This window comes from Clavelina lepadiformis, chromosome 3 (assembly GCF_947623445.1).
Source record: "Clavelina lepadiformis chromosome 3, kaClaLepa1.1, whole genome shotgun sequence".
Lineage (NCBI taxonomy): Eukaryota > Metazoa > Chordata > Ascidiacea > Aplousobranchia > Clavelinidae > Clavelina > Clavelina lepadiformis.
In genome coordinates this window covers 3,125,070-3,138,958 of record NC_135242.1, presented here as the reverse complement: position 1 = coordinate 3,138,958, position 13,889 = coordinate 3,125,070, and the positions used below count along the sequence as shown (strand labels likewise).

Genomic DNA, 13,889 nt, shown 5'->3' with positions numbered 1-13,889 from the left:
TGTGATAATGGCCGTAACTTGTTAAAGAGAGTTCGATTTAGAAAGGACGCTTCTTAAGTAGGATTTAATTTTGCAAACTAATTTGAAACAATAGGAACTAAAAGTTTTTTTAGAACTGTTAAAACAATTCCACTAACGCTAAAGCCAATTGTTTGCAAACATTTTTAAAAACACTTCACTGATTTCTATGAGCGTTGTTACTTGGACGTCCGCCATCTTAAGTGTAAATAAAACTCAGCGGGTACATGATTCATGACATTTCTTGAAAGTTTTTGCGGTATTTGTTCGCGGTTACAGATGAGTGCGTGTTTGTTGGCACAAAAGACAATGTTTTAGCGACTGATCAAACAATGACGTCCTAAACTAACGAAAAGATAAGTTTTACTAGCCTTTGTTTGCCTGGGGCGGACGTCAATGCTATTATGTATGACGCCATTCTTCTTTATTAGTTCGACGTAACTTAAACTTACGTTGAGTATTCACCCGTAGTGCCTTATGTTTGATGATTGTTATACCTGGTGGTAACCATAGTATATTTAAACTTAATTTGTTCTTTGTCAAGTTACTTTTTCATTAGATTAGCCTATAGCGGAGAGGAGGATTCTTTATGGTAGATGTCCAATACATGCCGTAGTCTTGCATTTATGGCTCGTATTTTTACAGGACAAGAGAAGATATAATTATTCTTAACAGTAGTTCATTACCTTTTCATTATCTTTTCAATATATTTCTCGTATCAATTGAGAAGTGAACTTGTGCAAGGGAAGTGCTGTTCAGATAATTGTGGAATAGGGTGATGGATGTGTGGTTGCTGATTTCTTTTACATCATATTGTTATTGATTTTTGATTTGGTTTAAAAAATGTTCTGCTGTTGGTTCTGTGATGTGACTCTGTTTTTGTTTTGCAGTGTTGTTTTAATTAATTGAGTTTCACTTTTTTTCTATCCGTTTTAATTACTTTTCTTTGCAATAGAATCTAGGGCAGATGCTGCCCCACACCAATCAATTATGTTAGAATTATATTATGATCCTTTTTGGTTTTTTTAAATGTTGAAATAAACTCTCTCTCTCTCTTTTTACCAAATTACGTTTGTTGGCATACTGGCATAACTTTTATATTGTAGACTTTTAAGCAGGAAGTCTTTTATTTGCTTTACTACCCAGATATTTACATTACAGTGGGTGCTAAACACAGCGAAATCAGGAGATTGTTTTTTCTAATTAGATGAGCGGCTATTTTCAAGAGAAGTTAGCCTATCTCAATAAAAACTAATATTTCTGTTATTTAATTCTGCAGTCAAGTTTATGTCATAATTAAACAGTACAGTAAGCCTGATACCGGTATGGATACTGACTTATTCTGCCTAAATTGAATGAGCATGACTGAAATAGATTTTAAGAATGCTTGAAAATACAGCAGAAGATGGTGACAACGATCTTCACAATGCAGTTCGTCTTGGAGACTTTGATGGCGCTAAACATGCTTTAAACGAAGGCATGCATTTTTCTGCAACTTTTTTCCTTGTTTAATTAAGTTCATTGTTTTCTATTTAAGGTTTGCTTTTAAAGCATAATTATGTTTATGAATTTTTTTCTACTCTTAGTTAATTTTTTTAGTTAACTTTCGTTTATTTCAAAAGGCTGTCATCCAGATGTTATTGGCTTATTTGAATGGAGTGCATTACATGAAGCATCATCCAATGGTGATTATGAAATTTTACAGGTAAATGTATTCAAAAAAAAGTAACCAAGCTAGCAAGTTTCCAGCCACTTACCTGCTATTTTTATCAAGTCTTTTTTTAACAAGTAACTAATTTTATTTGCAATCAGCTGCTGCTTGAGTATGGTGCAGACCCTAACAAGCATGACAAGTTAAATTCCAGCACAGCTTTGCATTATGCAGCTTCTGAAAACCACTCTGATTGTTTACGTCTTCTCCTTGAAAGAGGTATCAGTCATTTCCTAACATTGTCTCATCCAGTGATGTGGAATGAACACAGATACTACTACTAGGGTTTAACAACAACTTTTAATTAATTTTTCTCTAGGTGGTGATGCAAGCATTCGGAATGGCAAAGGTGAATCCACACTTGACCTTGTCGCAAGTGAAGATTGCAAAGCTGTGCTGAATGAATATGGTTACAGTGAGTTGATAAACAGAAGATTCAATGTTGACAGAGAAACATCTCCGGGCTGAATAATGATATTTTGAAATTTTTAGACGTCGATACTTCAGCAAAGAAACCAGTTTCCATTTTGAAGTTGAGTAAGAAAAAATTAAATGAAAGAAGTGAGAAGTCGATTGTGATAAACAATGAACCCATTATGACATCTACGAGAAAAAATTGCCGAAGGTCATTGCAGTCGGTGTCCAGCTTCAATTCTGATGACGTTTTATCCTCACCAGGGAGCGTAGACAGTGGAACATTCTCACCAAGTCCAAAGCATTCTTACTCCTCCAGGGAAGCATGGGATAACATTGACATGAACTCGTTAAAGCTTCCATCCTCTCCAGCCAGATCACAAGCAAGCTCGTATGGGAGTATGGTATCACTAAGTTCTTCGGGGTGCTCCGCTGCTGATGATAGTGAGTATGCTTCTGTTTGCGCTGTTGTTGATTTGTTGATATGATAACTGTAGACGTTCTGACTCTATTGCACTGTGTGTCTTTTCAATTTGCAATGAAATATTAATTACTTCTACAGGCGCTGGACAGTTTGTGCTATCATTTCAGTACAACTGCAAAAAGCAAGAGTTTAAGATTCGTATTTGGGAAGTCATTCTTATTTCACTAGTTGCACCTTCCAAGTTGCCTAAGGTAACATTTTTACCCATAAAATTTCTGTTTTGTTGAGATTTTGGCAAAGTCAAACCCAAATATTTTCCCAGAGCAAGTTTAAAGTAAATTTACAGAATGCTTCACAATTTATATTTTATTTTTATACCAACTTATAGTTTAATAAACATGTCACTCACGTCAACCTTGGTATCTGCTGTTTCATTGATTTTATTATTCGGCTGCTTTTGGAATAAGCAGGAAAATTAAAGTCAAAACAACATTTAAGTGGAGAAACACTTATAAGCCTTTAACTCAATATTGTTACAACTTGTATATACATAAGGCTTGTTTTTCAAAGTTTTCTAAGTCCAAAAATTTCAAGTTTTAAACTTTCTGCTCGAGTTTTTAAATTTAAGTTCGATTTAGTATATCTGGTCAGAAACTGACCTTTATGCCAAAGTAAGTGAGCAAAGTCTATAATTTCAAGCCACATAATATTAGATAATGTCTGATCAAGAAACATATGTTGTGTCTGGTCAAAAGAAAATAATTTGTATTTAAAAAATATAATGTATAGTAGTTTATCGTAAAAAAGTTAATACTTTTGATAAACATGCACAAAACTTTGAAAAAATATCTATTTTAATGCATTTTTAATGTTTACCAGCAAGCTGGAGCAAGTTTTTAGGTTTTGAAATGGTACCTGTATAAATTGTTCGTTTTTGGTCCAAAAAATTCAATTTTTTAGGTTTAAATCAGTGACTTATAGATGCCCCTAATGATAAGTTATCCAAAAATATTTGTGAAAAATTTGTCTACACAGCATGTTGCTACGGTATTACAAATTTAAGGAAAATTAAAATGTCAACCCTTGCTTTATTTTGTTAACTTTAATTACTCTGTACAAATATCAAATAATAAATTGCATTTTAGGACACAAGTATGCATTGCTATCTGAAGAGTACCATAGTACGAGATGATGACTACAAACCTAATCCATCTTTAAAACGAAAGTCAGAAGTTATTCGCTTTCAGCCTGGTGATCACATTATACCAAAAAGTGAAACGCAATGGTGAACAATATCTTTATTATGGAATAGTAACAACTATAATTCAGTGCTATCCTGTGCTATACTCAACTACTTTACTGTTTCATAGCTTTCAGTCAAGAGTGTTTATTAAATCACGTTATTTTATTTACGTGAGTTTACTATGGTTTTGAAATGCTTTTGTTAAAGTATTATGATACTTTCAGCGCTATGGCTTTGACATGGTCAGAAAAGGTGGCAAAAATGGAATTCAAGAACTCCATCTCGTTGGACTATACAGATATTGCAAAGCAGACTGTTTCATCCAGTGCAGTTAAGGTATCAATAAGTTGATTTTCTTTTGATTTCTGTGAGCATAAAACTTAAAAGAATCGTTTTATCTCTTAAATATAAGAATTGAGTTACCTGTTTTCCTGCTTATCCGCTCAAATTTCAAAACATAACGGTCCCAACTGGAAAGGATAATCGCAGAAGCACTGTATGTTGATTTTCTTTCTCTTATTACCTTTTTTTCGTTATGTAATAGTTTTTATGATTTGTGTTGGAAGATTTGTCTTTGCATACGGCCTAAGAAACCACTTATCAGCAGTAAGAGTAAGTCTCACCCACCAGATCCTGTCTTGGCAAGTTTCGAGATAAGAATGAGTGATGCCGTGAAAAGAATTATGAAGGTTTGTTTTGTGCATTTTTAAGTTTTTCCACCAACCATTGTTAAAATGTCTTTTGAACTTGTTACTGTTTTGATTTGCCTTATTGTGGGTGTGCTTTTGCTGCGACCGTTTAAACTTTCTGTTTAATTTGTAATATCTTTGTCCTCACAGGAAAGTTACGACACAGAGCGTCATGATGTTCTCGGTATCACACGACAAGCATTTCCTCTGGATCTAGTCGTTTCTGATAAACACAGTTCAGCAAACAACAGTTTTATCAGCGACCCAAGTGTTCACATACAAATGTCTAACCTGGACATTAGGGATACGTTAGTGAGGTATTGTTGCATAATACACACGTATAGGTGCTTATATCAGAGTTCAGTAAAGTTTGTCATACGTTATGTTTTGTGTGTATTACGGATTGACGGTTACAATATAGCTTGATAATTAACATTCAGTTAAAAACCAGTTTAAGTTAGAAAGGTGTGTTATGTTGCTCGCTAATTCAAGTACCTATGTAATTGACAAATAAAGACCAATTTGTAATATGCCTGACCCACAATGACGCTTTTACGATTGTGGAATAAGAAAACTTTGTTTGTTTAGATCCGCCAGTGATGGTAATCTTGCAAATGTGAAAAGTCAAACAACAGATTTATCAAAAAATGGAAGTAAAGTTTGTTTAACAAGTGAAGATGACAGAGACAGCGGAATAGACAAGACTGGTCGTTACAGGTACATTCCAGTTGCCAGGCAATGAACAAATGGTCATAATTCCATTCGTTGGAAATCTTGTCCCAGACATTCATCATTAATGAGTTTAAGTCGGGCAAAGAATTTCCTCGGTCTGAGGCTAAAAATTGTGAAACGGTAACATTAATGCCAGGTCATTGTTGATTTATGACTTGTTTAAAAGTTTGTCTATGTTTACAAATTGTATCATATAATGGCACTTGTCAAATAGTCACTGATTGCAACTGTGACTTGTGCTATAAATCATCAAATTCATATCTAACTTGTAAAAACTTGTTTGCAGTCCATCATCCCTTGACGGCGTTTCTTCCCATGCAACTGTCGCCTCAACACAAGTCAGTGTTTCTCTTCCTTTAAAGAAACACATCAGATTGAAATCAGTTAAAACTGAAGCGAAAACAAACAGGTAACCAATCTGTGGGTGTGTAAACCCAATCTGTGGGTGTGTTTGACTGATTTTGCCGAGCTTGTAATATATTAAATTACATATCATACTGAGTACAATTATTTTCTTATTAACAGAGATTCAGCATGTGATGCCACCAAAGTTGCAATGCCTCATCTAAACAATTCCATTTATCGCCAATTCAAGGCGAAACACTCAGGTGTTTGAATATTATTGTTTTGAGAATGACATTGTGAATCAAAGAGGTTTTGCTATTTCATAAATCATAGTATATACCACAAATATTTGTCAACAGGCCTGGATTTGTGTGGACATTTGTAGATACGTTGTACCTGAGAATAATTTATTGCCAGTGGTAGGTGAAACTTACCATTATCCTGTCACGTGTCATGACACTTTGAACGAATAACAACATAAATGACATCACATTCGGCATGATTCTACAGTTTTTCAATTTAACGTGTACCAATCGAACATAAAACACCAATACAATTCCTAGCTCATTATGGCTTCTACTTTGTAACTCACAGCCGAATTATAGATAGAAATTTTTTTTTGATTTTTTTGCAAAAAACTAACATTTTATGACTGGTATGTTGTTAAGGGGATGTGGGAAGAGGAAGGATTACTCAGAGGGCACGAGCAAAACTAAAGTCTAGTGGAAGAGTGTTGATTGGAACAGCGAATTCCGTACTTCATCCAAACTACACAGAAGTGACTGCCTTGGATGATGAGGAAAAATCTGTTGGAAGTCCATCAGAAGATGTATGGGTGACAACTACCATCTTAGATAAACGAAATGTAATGACCATTTCAATAGGTTGAAATGGTCAAAAAAATTTCAGTAGGATGACAACACCTATATTTGCATCTATGTATTCCAAGTTTGCTTAATTACCGTAAGAAGATTGAGTTTCAATCAGCTATTCTTAACTTTCCGAGTACAAATAGTGATTTAGTCAACTTGAGTTGCCTGTTGTTATTTTTTGTGTATTTTCAGATGAGGAGCCAACCTTTATCTCCATCCGTACACAGACATCACAAAACACTGTCAACTGGATCACTTGTTGAGGTTGACGAGAGTCCTTCCCCTTCAAGGAGGAGACGATATTGGCATCCTGGATCTTCGGGAGGATCCCCTCTTGCAAAATCTCCTGTTCGTCTGGGCGGCAAATTTGAGAAAGAAAAATCTCGTGGATGCGTCGTTGATGTTGATCTCAGAGACACTAAAATCAACGTGGCTGATGAGGATAAACGATTATTTGTGAGCCACGTTTCAAACAGCGCCACTAGCGGGAACGAAAGAGCTTCGCTTCAAATGGGTCCACTAGATGCAAGATTAAGCTTGGCAGAATCTCGTCGTTTAACTTCGCGCAACTCACAATCGAGAATATCCTCGTCTCACGCTGAAGGTCGGCGTCAGAGCGTTCTTAGAAGACTTGTTTACGACGAAACGACTGTGGGTGGACCACAAACTACTAATTTGAACCCTTGCTATGTAAATGACTAGAAAAGACGTTAAAAGCCATGACATCACTTGCATGCCTCAAATAACATTCAGGGAAACATTAAACAGATAGACATAGCTATTTTGCAATATCCATGAAAATTCGCGAGAAAACTTGCTTTTTATGACGTGGTGGTACAGGCTTAAATGAACAAATTAAACTTAACTCATGAGTTTACCCTGAACACAAAAGTGACATTTCTGTAGGATGATTCATAGGTTAGATCAGAGCGATCGTTTCTTGCATTTGAGATTCACTGTTTCGTTTATTTTACATTGCACAAAATTTTGATAAAGTTTAATATTTCTAGTTTAGCTGTGTAAAATCATTGGAAACGTTTTCAGTAGTGCAGTTATTATTTCTGTTAACACCTTGCTGCTTTTTATCATACACCATCTTGCAATTACACACAGTAGCATCAAAGTTGAAAATGGAAACTTACAATGAATTTCTTTCACAAGTTAGTTGAATTTTTATCAATGCTTTTATATTAATTAATTAATTAAATGATGATATAATTTTCATGTCATTACCATCATCGACTAACGCGGTTAGTTTGAAATCAACTTCTAACACACCACAATATATTGCATTTCAGTGACCATTCTGTTTATTTATTACTTTTTGGCATTGCCTTATTTTTTGTAAGTTTATGCTTTCGTCATTTCACTGTTGCTTTGTGTAATCAGTGTTTTCAGTTTAATCCATTTTTGACCACTTTTACACGTTTGTCACCTTATTTTTTATTTATCTCTCACACCATCATCTGTTCATTTTATCTTTGAATTTATATAATTTGTAGAATTTCAAACATCACAATAAACCTTCTACTTCATGATCCAATTGTAATTTTATGATGTCAGTTGTTACTGCTCATGTTGGGTTGCTCCTGCTTTGGCAACAGGATTGGTTTTAAGACCAATGCAAAAGCAAATTACAACTAGGTTTAGAAAATTATGCCAAAGTGCACCGACTGCTGGGTCGGTGCAGTTTTACAAGCAAGCAATATTACTTCAGCAGAGTAGAATTCCATGTTCTGAATAAATTAAGTTTCCTTGGGCTTGCACACAATGTAAAATTTACATATACTGTATACTCAATTAAAAACTTGCAATTTTAAAAACAAATCATCATTAGTCTAAAATGAGCAATTACACTTGGATGCAATGCCCTGGAAACCAATAAGATGAGTTATTATGAAACCTTTACAGAAAAGCAGAGAATAAAATAACTTCAAGAACTATTATTTGTGCATTTATCACAAAGCTATTGGGCACAAGAACAGTTGAAAAATGTGTGAATCTAATCTAATCCGTATTTGGATGATTGGCATCACCCTTGACCAAGGAGATTTAGATTATACCTATCATTGATTATATCTATTTAATCCTAAACCTCTACTTAGGTGCCTGTAAATTTTTAGATGAAGGAACTGATATTTTAAAGTTGATTTCTGCAACCAAATTTAGTGCAACTACTCGGTACTAATGGCAATAGCTTACAAAGTATGATGCAGCGAAAAAAGAAAGCAAAACAACGATTCAGCAAATGTTCAATAAAGTATCTACACTGGGTCAAAATGGAATATATTAGCTACCAAATATTTTACTTAAAACCACTTTTTTAGAGTCAATTGCTTTGTTGCTGGTGTTTTTGAAATCTTGCGAAGTTACATCTTTTTCTAATGGAATTTCATTTAGTTTGTGTAATTTTTCTAATCTCATCTCTTCGACAGTTTTTCGTTGTTTGATTTTCCTTGGGTTTCTTTTTTCTTGCCAAACGTCGCCTCTCTTCTCTCGGCGCTCCTTAATACTTTTTAGCCGTTTTCCGGCATCAATATTTGCCACAAATGCAGCTGTCTCTCGTCTTGCTTGCGATTGTTCAACTCTCATTTTTTGCTTCCGAACTTCTCTTTCATGAGCCAACCTCTCAGTTAAATGACCCCATCGAAACCTTCCATAAATAGTCGGTGTTAATACTAATAATTCATGCATCATAGTTTCTAGTAATGCTGATAGAATGTAAAAGAACATGAGCTTAGAACTTTATTGCAACATTAATATTTTTCACTTAGGTATATATTTGAATATTTTGATTTAATCATACTAATTTTAATGCACAATGACAAACAGTAGGCATACCTGTGCAAGTATTTCAAATTCCATGTATAGTCGGAAAACTTGGACTTTTTCCCATCTTCCATGAGCGTGTTATGAAATGTAAGAGCAATTTTCTTGGCAACTTTTTTGTCACCCATTTCAATCCACCCTTCAGTGAATGAACCTTTGTTGTATTTCGGACGGCCCTTTTTCTTGGTAACTTTTCTTTCTGCAAGTTTTGATAATATAGATTTAATGACAGATTAACAAGTCAAGTATACATGCTAACAATACTTGTGCATGATACAAATCATCATTTTCAACTAAAATACAGCCTACCAGCCCGACTGGAAAGTATGGCACTTAACGAGGAAAACTCGTGCATGCAACGACGCAAATGTTGGTGTGATAGCGTGCACTAAAGCCTCAATTCTTTGTTAATTTATTATAAATTAAGGCTCAAGCAACTGGATCTTTGTTTATTTATCATAAATCGGCGTGAAGATAATAAAATTTTGTGTGCACGTTGATGAACCTAGTGTGTGACAGTGTCATACTTTCCACTATGGCCTAGCAGTACATTTTCTTACCATCTGGCTGCAAAAATATGCGACCAACTTCACCGTATTTCTCAAATATCTGGCGTAAATGTAATGGAGTCATTCTTGGTGGTAAAAAACTTATGTAAATGACCCCTGGTACAGTTTGTTTCATTATATTGCTGTTATCCGTGTTGCAGTCATCTTCATCAATTTCATGGACATCGGCCATGTTTCTATGTACCAGTTAAGCTATAACACTAACACACAATTTGCCCATATATATGTGAAGATACTATTATACCACTCCAGGCTACTAGGCAGCAACTTTTTGAAAGCTAAGATTTCTTGTGAAACTTTGTAGTCCGATAAATATATCATAAGAACTTGTAAGCTATCTTGTATCGTACACTTCCCGGGCAAAATCAAACTGAAATACAAAAATGTAGAGCTTTTTATTCAGTATTTAGGATGCGAGTTACAAAAGAGAAAATGCTCGCCAGACACTATTTCCTATAGCTTGACTCAAGTAAACTCATCCTGCTGCCGGAATCGGACTTTCAGGCCTGTCTGAAATTTGCAATTTGGGGGAATTTTTACAGCATGATTTGCCTAGAGACATCTAGTAAAAGGATCTTTGATCGGGTTGAGCTGCATACTACGGAACAAGTGGTTGCCATAAGAGCCACGGAAACAGGCATAAATATTTTATTAATTTAATAGCTAACATGTTTCGAACAACATTCTTCTTTATCAAAACAAGAATAAATTGAAACAGTTGATGAAAGCATTTAATTATATACAGTATTCTGCCATCTCGCATCTGCCATTTGCGTAGAACTAATTAGGCAAAAATCGCTAAAATATGTGTGCTTAAATTTAGAATCATCAAAAACGAGGAAAAATCCTCTGTTCAAGGTGCTTGAAGATCGCCACTGCAAAATGCACAACGTCGTCTGCAACTTGTATTTCAGGAAGCGTGTCGAGCTGTCGGCCAATCGTAGCACAGAAATTTGCGCTGTCAGCCAATTAAAATTGCTTCAAATTTTATTGGTTAAATATTGTTAAATTAGAAAGGTCATTTGCATATTTAAGGATATAAATATGTCAGGCGAAGTACTTTCACGTCATTCTTATATATTTGTATAAAATATATTCTTGTTATCATGGCAGCATCTAAAGGACCAAAGAAATTAGTGGCGAAGAAGCCTCAACAAGAGAAGAAAGTGAAACGTCGTCATCGTCGCAAGGAGAGCTTCGGCATCTACATCTACAAAGTTTTGAAACAAGTCCATCCAGACACCGGTATCTCAAGCAAGGCGATGAAGATCATGAACTCGTTTGTGAGCGATTTGTTCGAGAGAGTTGCAGGAGAAGCTTCACGCTTGTGTCATTACAACAAGCGCTCGACCATAAGCAGTCGTGAAGTTCAAACTGCTGTTCGGTTGCTGTTACCTGGAGAACTTGCCAAGCATGCAGTGTCAGAAGGAACAAAGGCTGTAACAAAATACACCAGTTCCAAGTAAGCTAGTCATTTTGTAACTAGTCTTAGACAGTAAAACGGCTCTTTTCAGAGCCACCCGAATTAAGCGTAAAAGAGAATAATATGATATTTATTAGTTCTTACCTGTTTTAAATTCGAAAATAGTGCGTTGCCTTAAATCCAGGTTTGCCAATCGGAACGGTTAAATATTTCGGCGGAATCAATTTGACCACAAATTGACATAGTTTATACTTTATAGCAGTGGTTCCCAAACTTTTTCAGCTTGTGGCACACTAGAAAAATTAGAAAACGCTCGCGGCACACTTACAAGAGAAGAAATGTTGCTTTAAAAAATTACCCTACTCTATCGACAATGCCATAATTGGTTTCATCGTCACATGTGCTTATTTCTCAGCTATTGAAGCAGCTAGAAAGCTTTTAAGTCGCATATCCTTGTCTGCATGCCTTATTTTAAATATTTATACAGTTCTTTTCCAAAATTCCAAAAAGATTCGCGGCACACCTGAGAATCTGTGGCGGAACACTAGTGTGCCGCGGAACACTAGTGTGCCGCGGCACACAGTTTGGGAATCACTGCTTTATAGGCTTCGCATCGCTGATGTAATAATTATTTGGATAGAGCTTGTAAAAGCAACACTTGATTGCTTGTTCGGAAAATTTCAAATCTCATTGGATAAGCAGCTTATTGTAAATTGAAACGCTTTTTATTAAAAACTTTATGATCAAACAAAGGCTTATTCTAACATGGCCATGTTTTCGAACGTACAGTATTATCACTGGCATAAAAAAACATGACTACTAATAAGCCTAATGCTGTGGAAACCAAAGTAAGTTTTGATCTTGAAAAAAATCTGTACTTATATAGCCTAGTAAACAAACTAACTTGCTTTAATCTTCCGCGTTGAAAAACGATTGAGGGCATATTAACCATCTAAAATCTTAAACTGTGTCTATATTCAAGCGAACTCAGCGTCAATATTTTGGACTGAATACAGTTACTTAAGTTTTTGCCTTGGTGACGTACAGTAATCCAACTTTCGGTGAAAATCGAATGACTTGCAATAATAAAACATAACTAATAAAAAAAAACATTTACATGAACAGAGCTTAGATTTTCGAGTCGAAAGCGATTAGAACTTGACTGGTCAAGATAAATTAGTATTAACCAAAACAATGCAAGCTTCAGAAATTAGTCAGTGATGGTCAGCAACTTAAGTTCCTTCTACTTTGGCTACTTACTAAGTAGTTTTGCTCATGGGTACTTCTACTTTTAGCCTACTTAAATAGTTTTAGTCCAAAATAACGCACTTGAGTAGGTTTACCAAATGCTGAAGTAGTTTAGTTCGAAGACAATTTGCAGTAATTTTCATTTGCAATCAAATCTGCACAAAGCGTTGATATACAGTCTACAACTTCATTTTCACGTAACAATGCTCTGACAAAGTATGCCTGAAACTATTTAGCTTCATAAAATTGTTCATTTCCCTGCACTTGTATTGCTTTTAGCAAGCTCGTGGTAAGTTGTGCTTTCCCAACCAAATACTTTAAATCGAAAACTACTTCTTACTTGAGTTGTTTTAAATAGCAAAACTTTTATTTGTAGTGGAGTAGATTTCTCTGGGAGTAACAATACTTCTACTTAATTAACTTATGTGATTACTGATTACGTTGACCATCACTGAATTTAGTTAACTACGTTTTGTTGTCGAACAGCAAAAATTCCTAATTAGTTGCAAGGTTCGCAAACACAACGTCAGTAATCACAACAATACTAAACTTTTAATGAAACATTTGTAGCGATAATATATAATGATCTTACAAAAAGCCAAGGTGACAACATGGCAAAAAGAATTTTTAACTTTTTGTTCAAACAGGCTTAGTACATGCAAATTGGTGTTGTTATAACTTATTATATTTAAACATTCAATAAATTTTGAAATAGTAAACGAGCACTCTTGTAAAGGAATAGATTATAGAAGATCCCCACAAAATCTCAAATATCAATACTGTTTCGAAAAGGTCTGAAATTAACAAAGAGTTACTGTTTCGATGAGGTTTGAAATTATTACCAGAAGCACTCCATTCATAAAGGTTCAACAAAAGTTTTTCAAGAATTTCTTTAGAGAAAATTGCTGTGATGCATCTGTTTTCAGTATCACTTAACTATGGACATTAGATGGCTACCGGATTTTAGCTAAAACATTTTGCCACTTTTCTAAATGAAATGTGTTAATTCCGTTTATACGCTACGTCAAAAGCGATCTACAGCATTTAGTTCAAATCGTTTCCCTTAACACAATTGAGAAGGTTGTTTATAATGAAGTGTAAATGCGGCAAGAAAAGTGTTATACAGGCTATGACAAATAAGTATTTTCGTTGTTGAATTACTTGTGTGAAGTATTACACAACAACCATATTCGCCATAAAGATCGCGATCTAGGGATGGGCCGATACGAACCCAAATCCGAATAGATTCGCCAAATATCGCCTTTATGGAAGATTCGGGCGAACACGAATACCAACAATGGCGAACCCCAATACAATATTACTTATAAATTTACTGACTTTCGTAAAAAATGATGATCTAGTTTCCCGACAA

At 35.0% G+C, this 13,889-nt stretch overlaps 3 protein-coding genes across 3 annotated transcripts; 2 read left to right on the top strand and 1 right to left on the bottom strand.

The window, feature by feature from the left end:
* Nucleotides 1–1,277: 1,277 nt before the first annotated feature.
* Nucleotides 1,278–7,986, top strand: LOC143448680 (uncharacterized). The gene is made up of 15 exons (XM_076948524.1): nt 1,278–1,495; nt 1,641–1,723; nt 1,831–1,948; nt 2,049–2,144; nt 2,222–2,587; nt 2,706–2,818; nt 3,713–3,852; nt 4,035–4,146; nt 4,377–4,499; nt 4,650–4,816; nt 5,088–5,216; nt 5,518–5,640; nt 5,757–5,839; nt 6,245–6,405; nt 6,641–7,986. Exons 1-15 carry the CDS (start codon nt 1,402–1,404, stop codon nt 7,148–7,150), a joined length of 2,418 nt encoding a protein of 805 aa, XP_076804639.1. The 5' UTR covers nt 1,278–1,401; the 3' UTR covers nt 7,151–7,986.
* A 600-nt stretch (nt 7,987–8,586) lies between these two features.
* On the bottom strand, nt 8,587–10,358 carry LOC143448682 (activator of basal transcription 1-like). The gene is made up of 3 exons (XM_076948526.1): nt 9,838–10,358; nt 9,290–9,476; nt 8,587–9,101 (listed from the first exon to the last, which is right to left on the bottom strand). The coding sequence occupies exons 1-3, from the start codon at nt 10,016–10,018 to the stop codon at nt 8,738–8,740; spliced, it is 732 nt and encodes a 243-aa protein (XP_076804641.1). The 5' UTR covers nt 10,019–10,358; the 3' UTR covers nt 8,587–8,737.
* Nucleotides 10,359–10,907: 549 nt separating this feature from the next.
* Nucleotides 10,908–11,312, top strand: LOC143448683 (histone H2B 1.2-like). Its single transcript, XM_076948527.1, has one exon. The coding sequence runs from the start codon at nt 10,953–10,955 to the stop codon at nt 11,310–11,312; it is 360 nt and encodes a 119-aa protein (XP_076804642.1). The 5' UTR covers nt 10,908–10,952.
* Nucleotides 11,313–13,889: the final 2,577 nt, after the last annotated feature.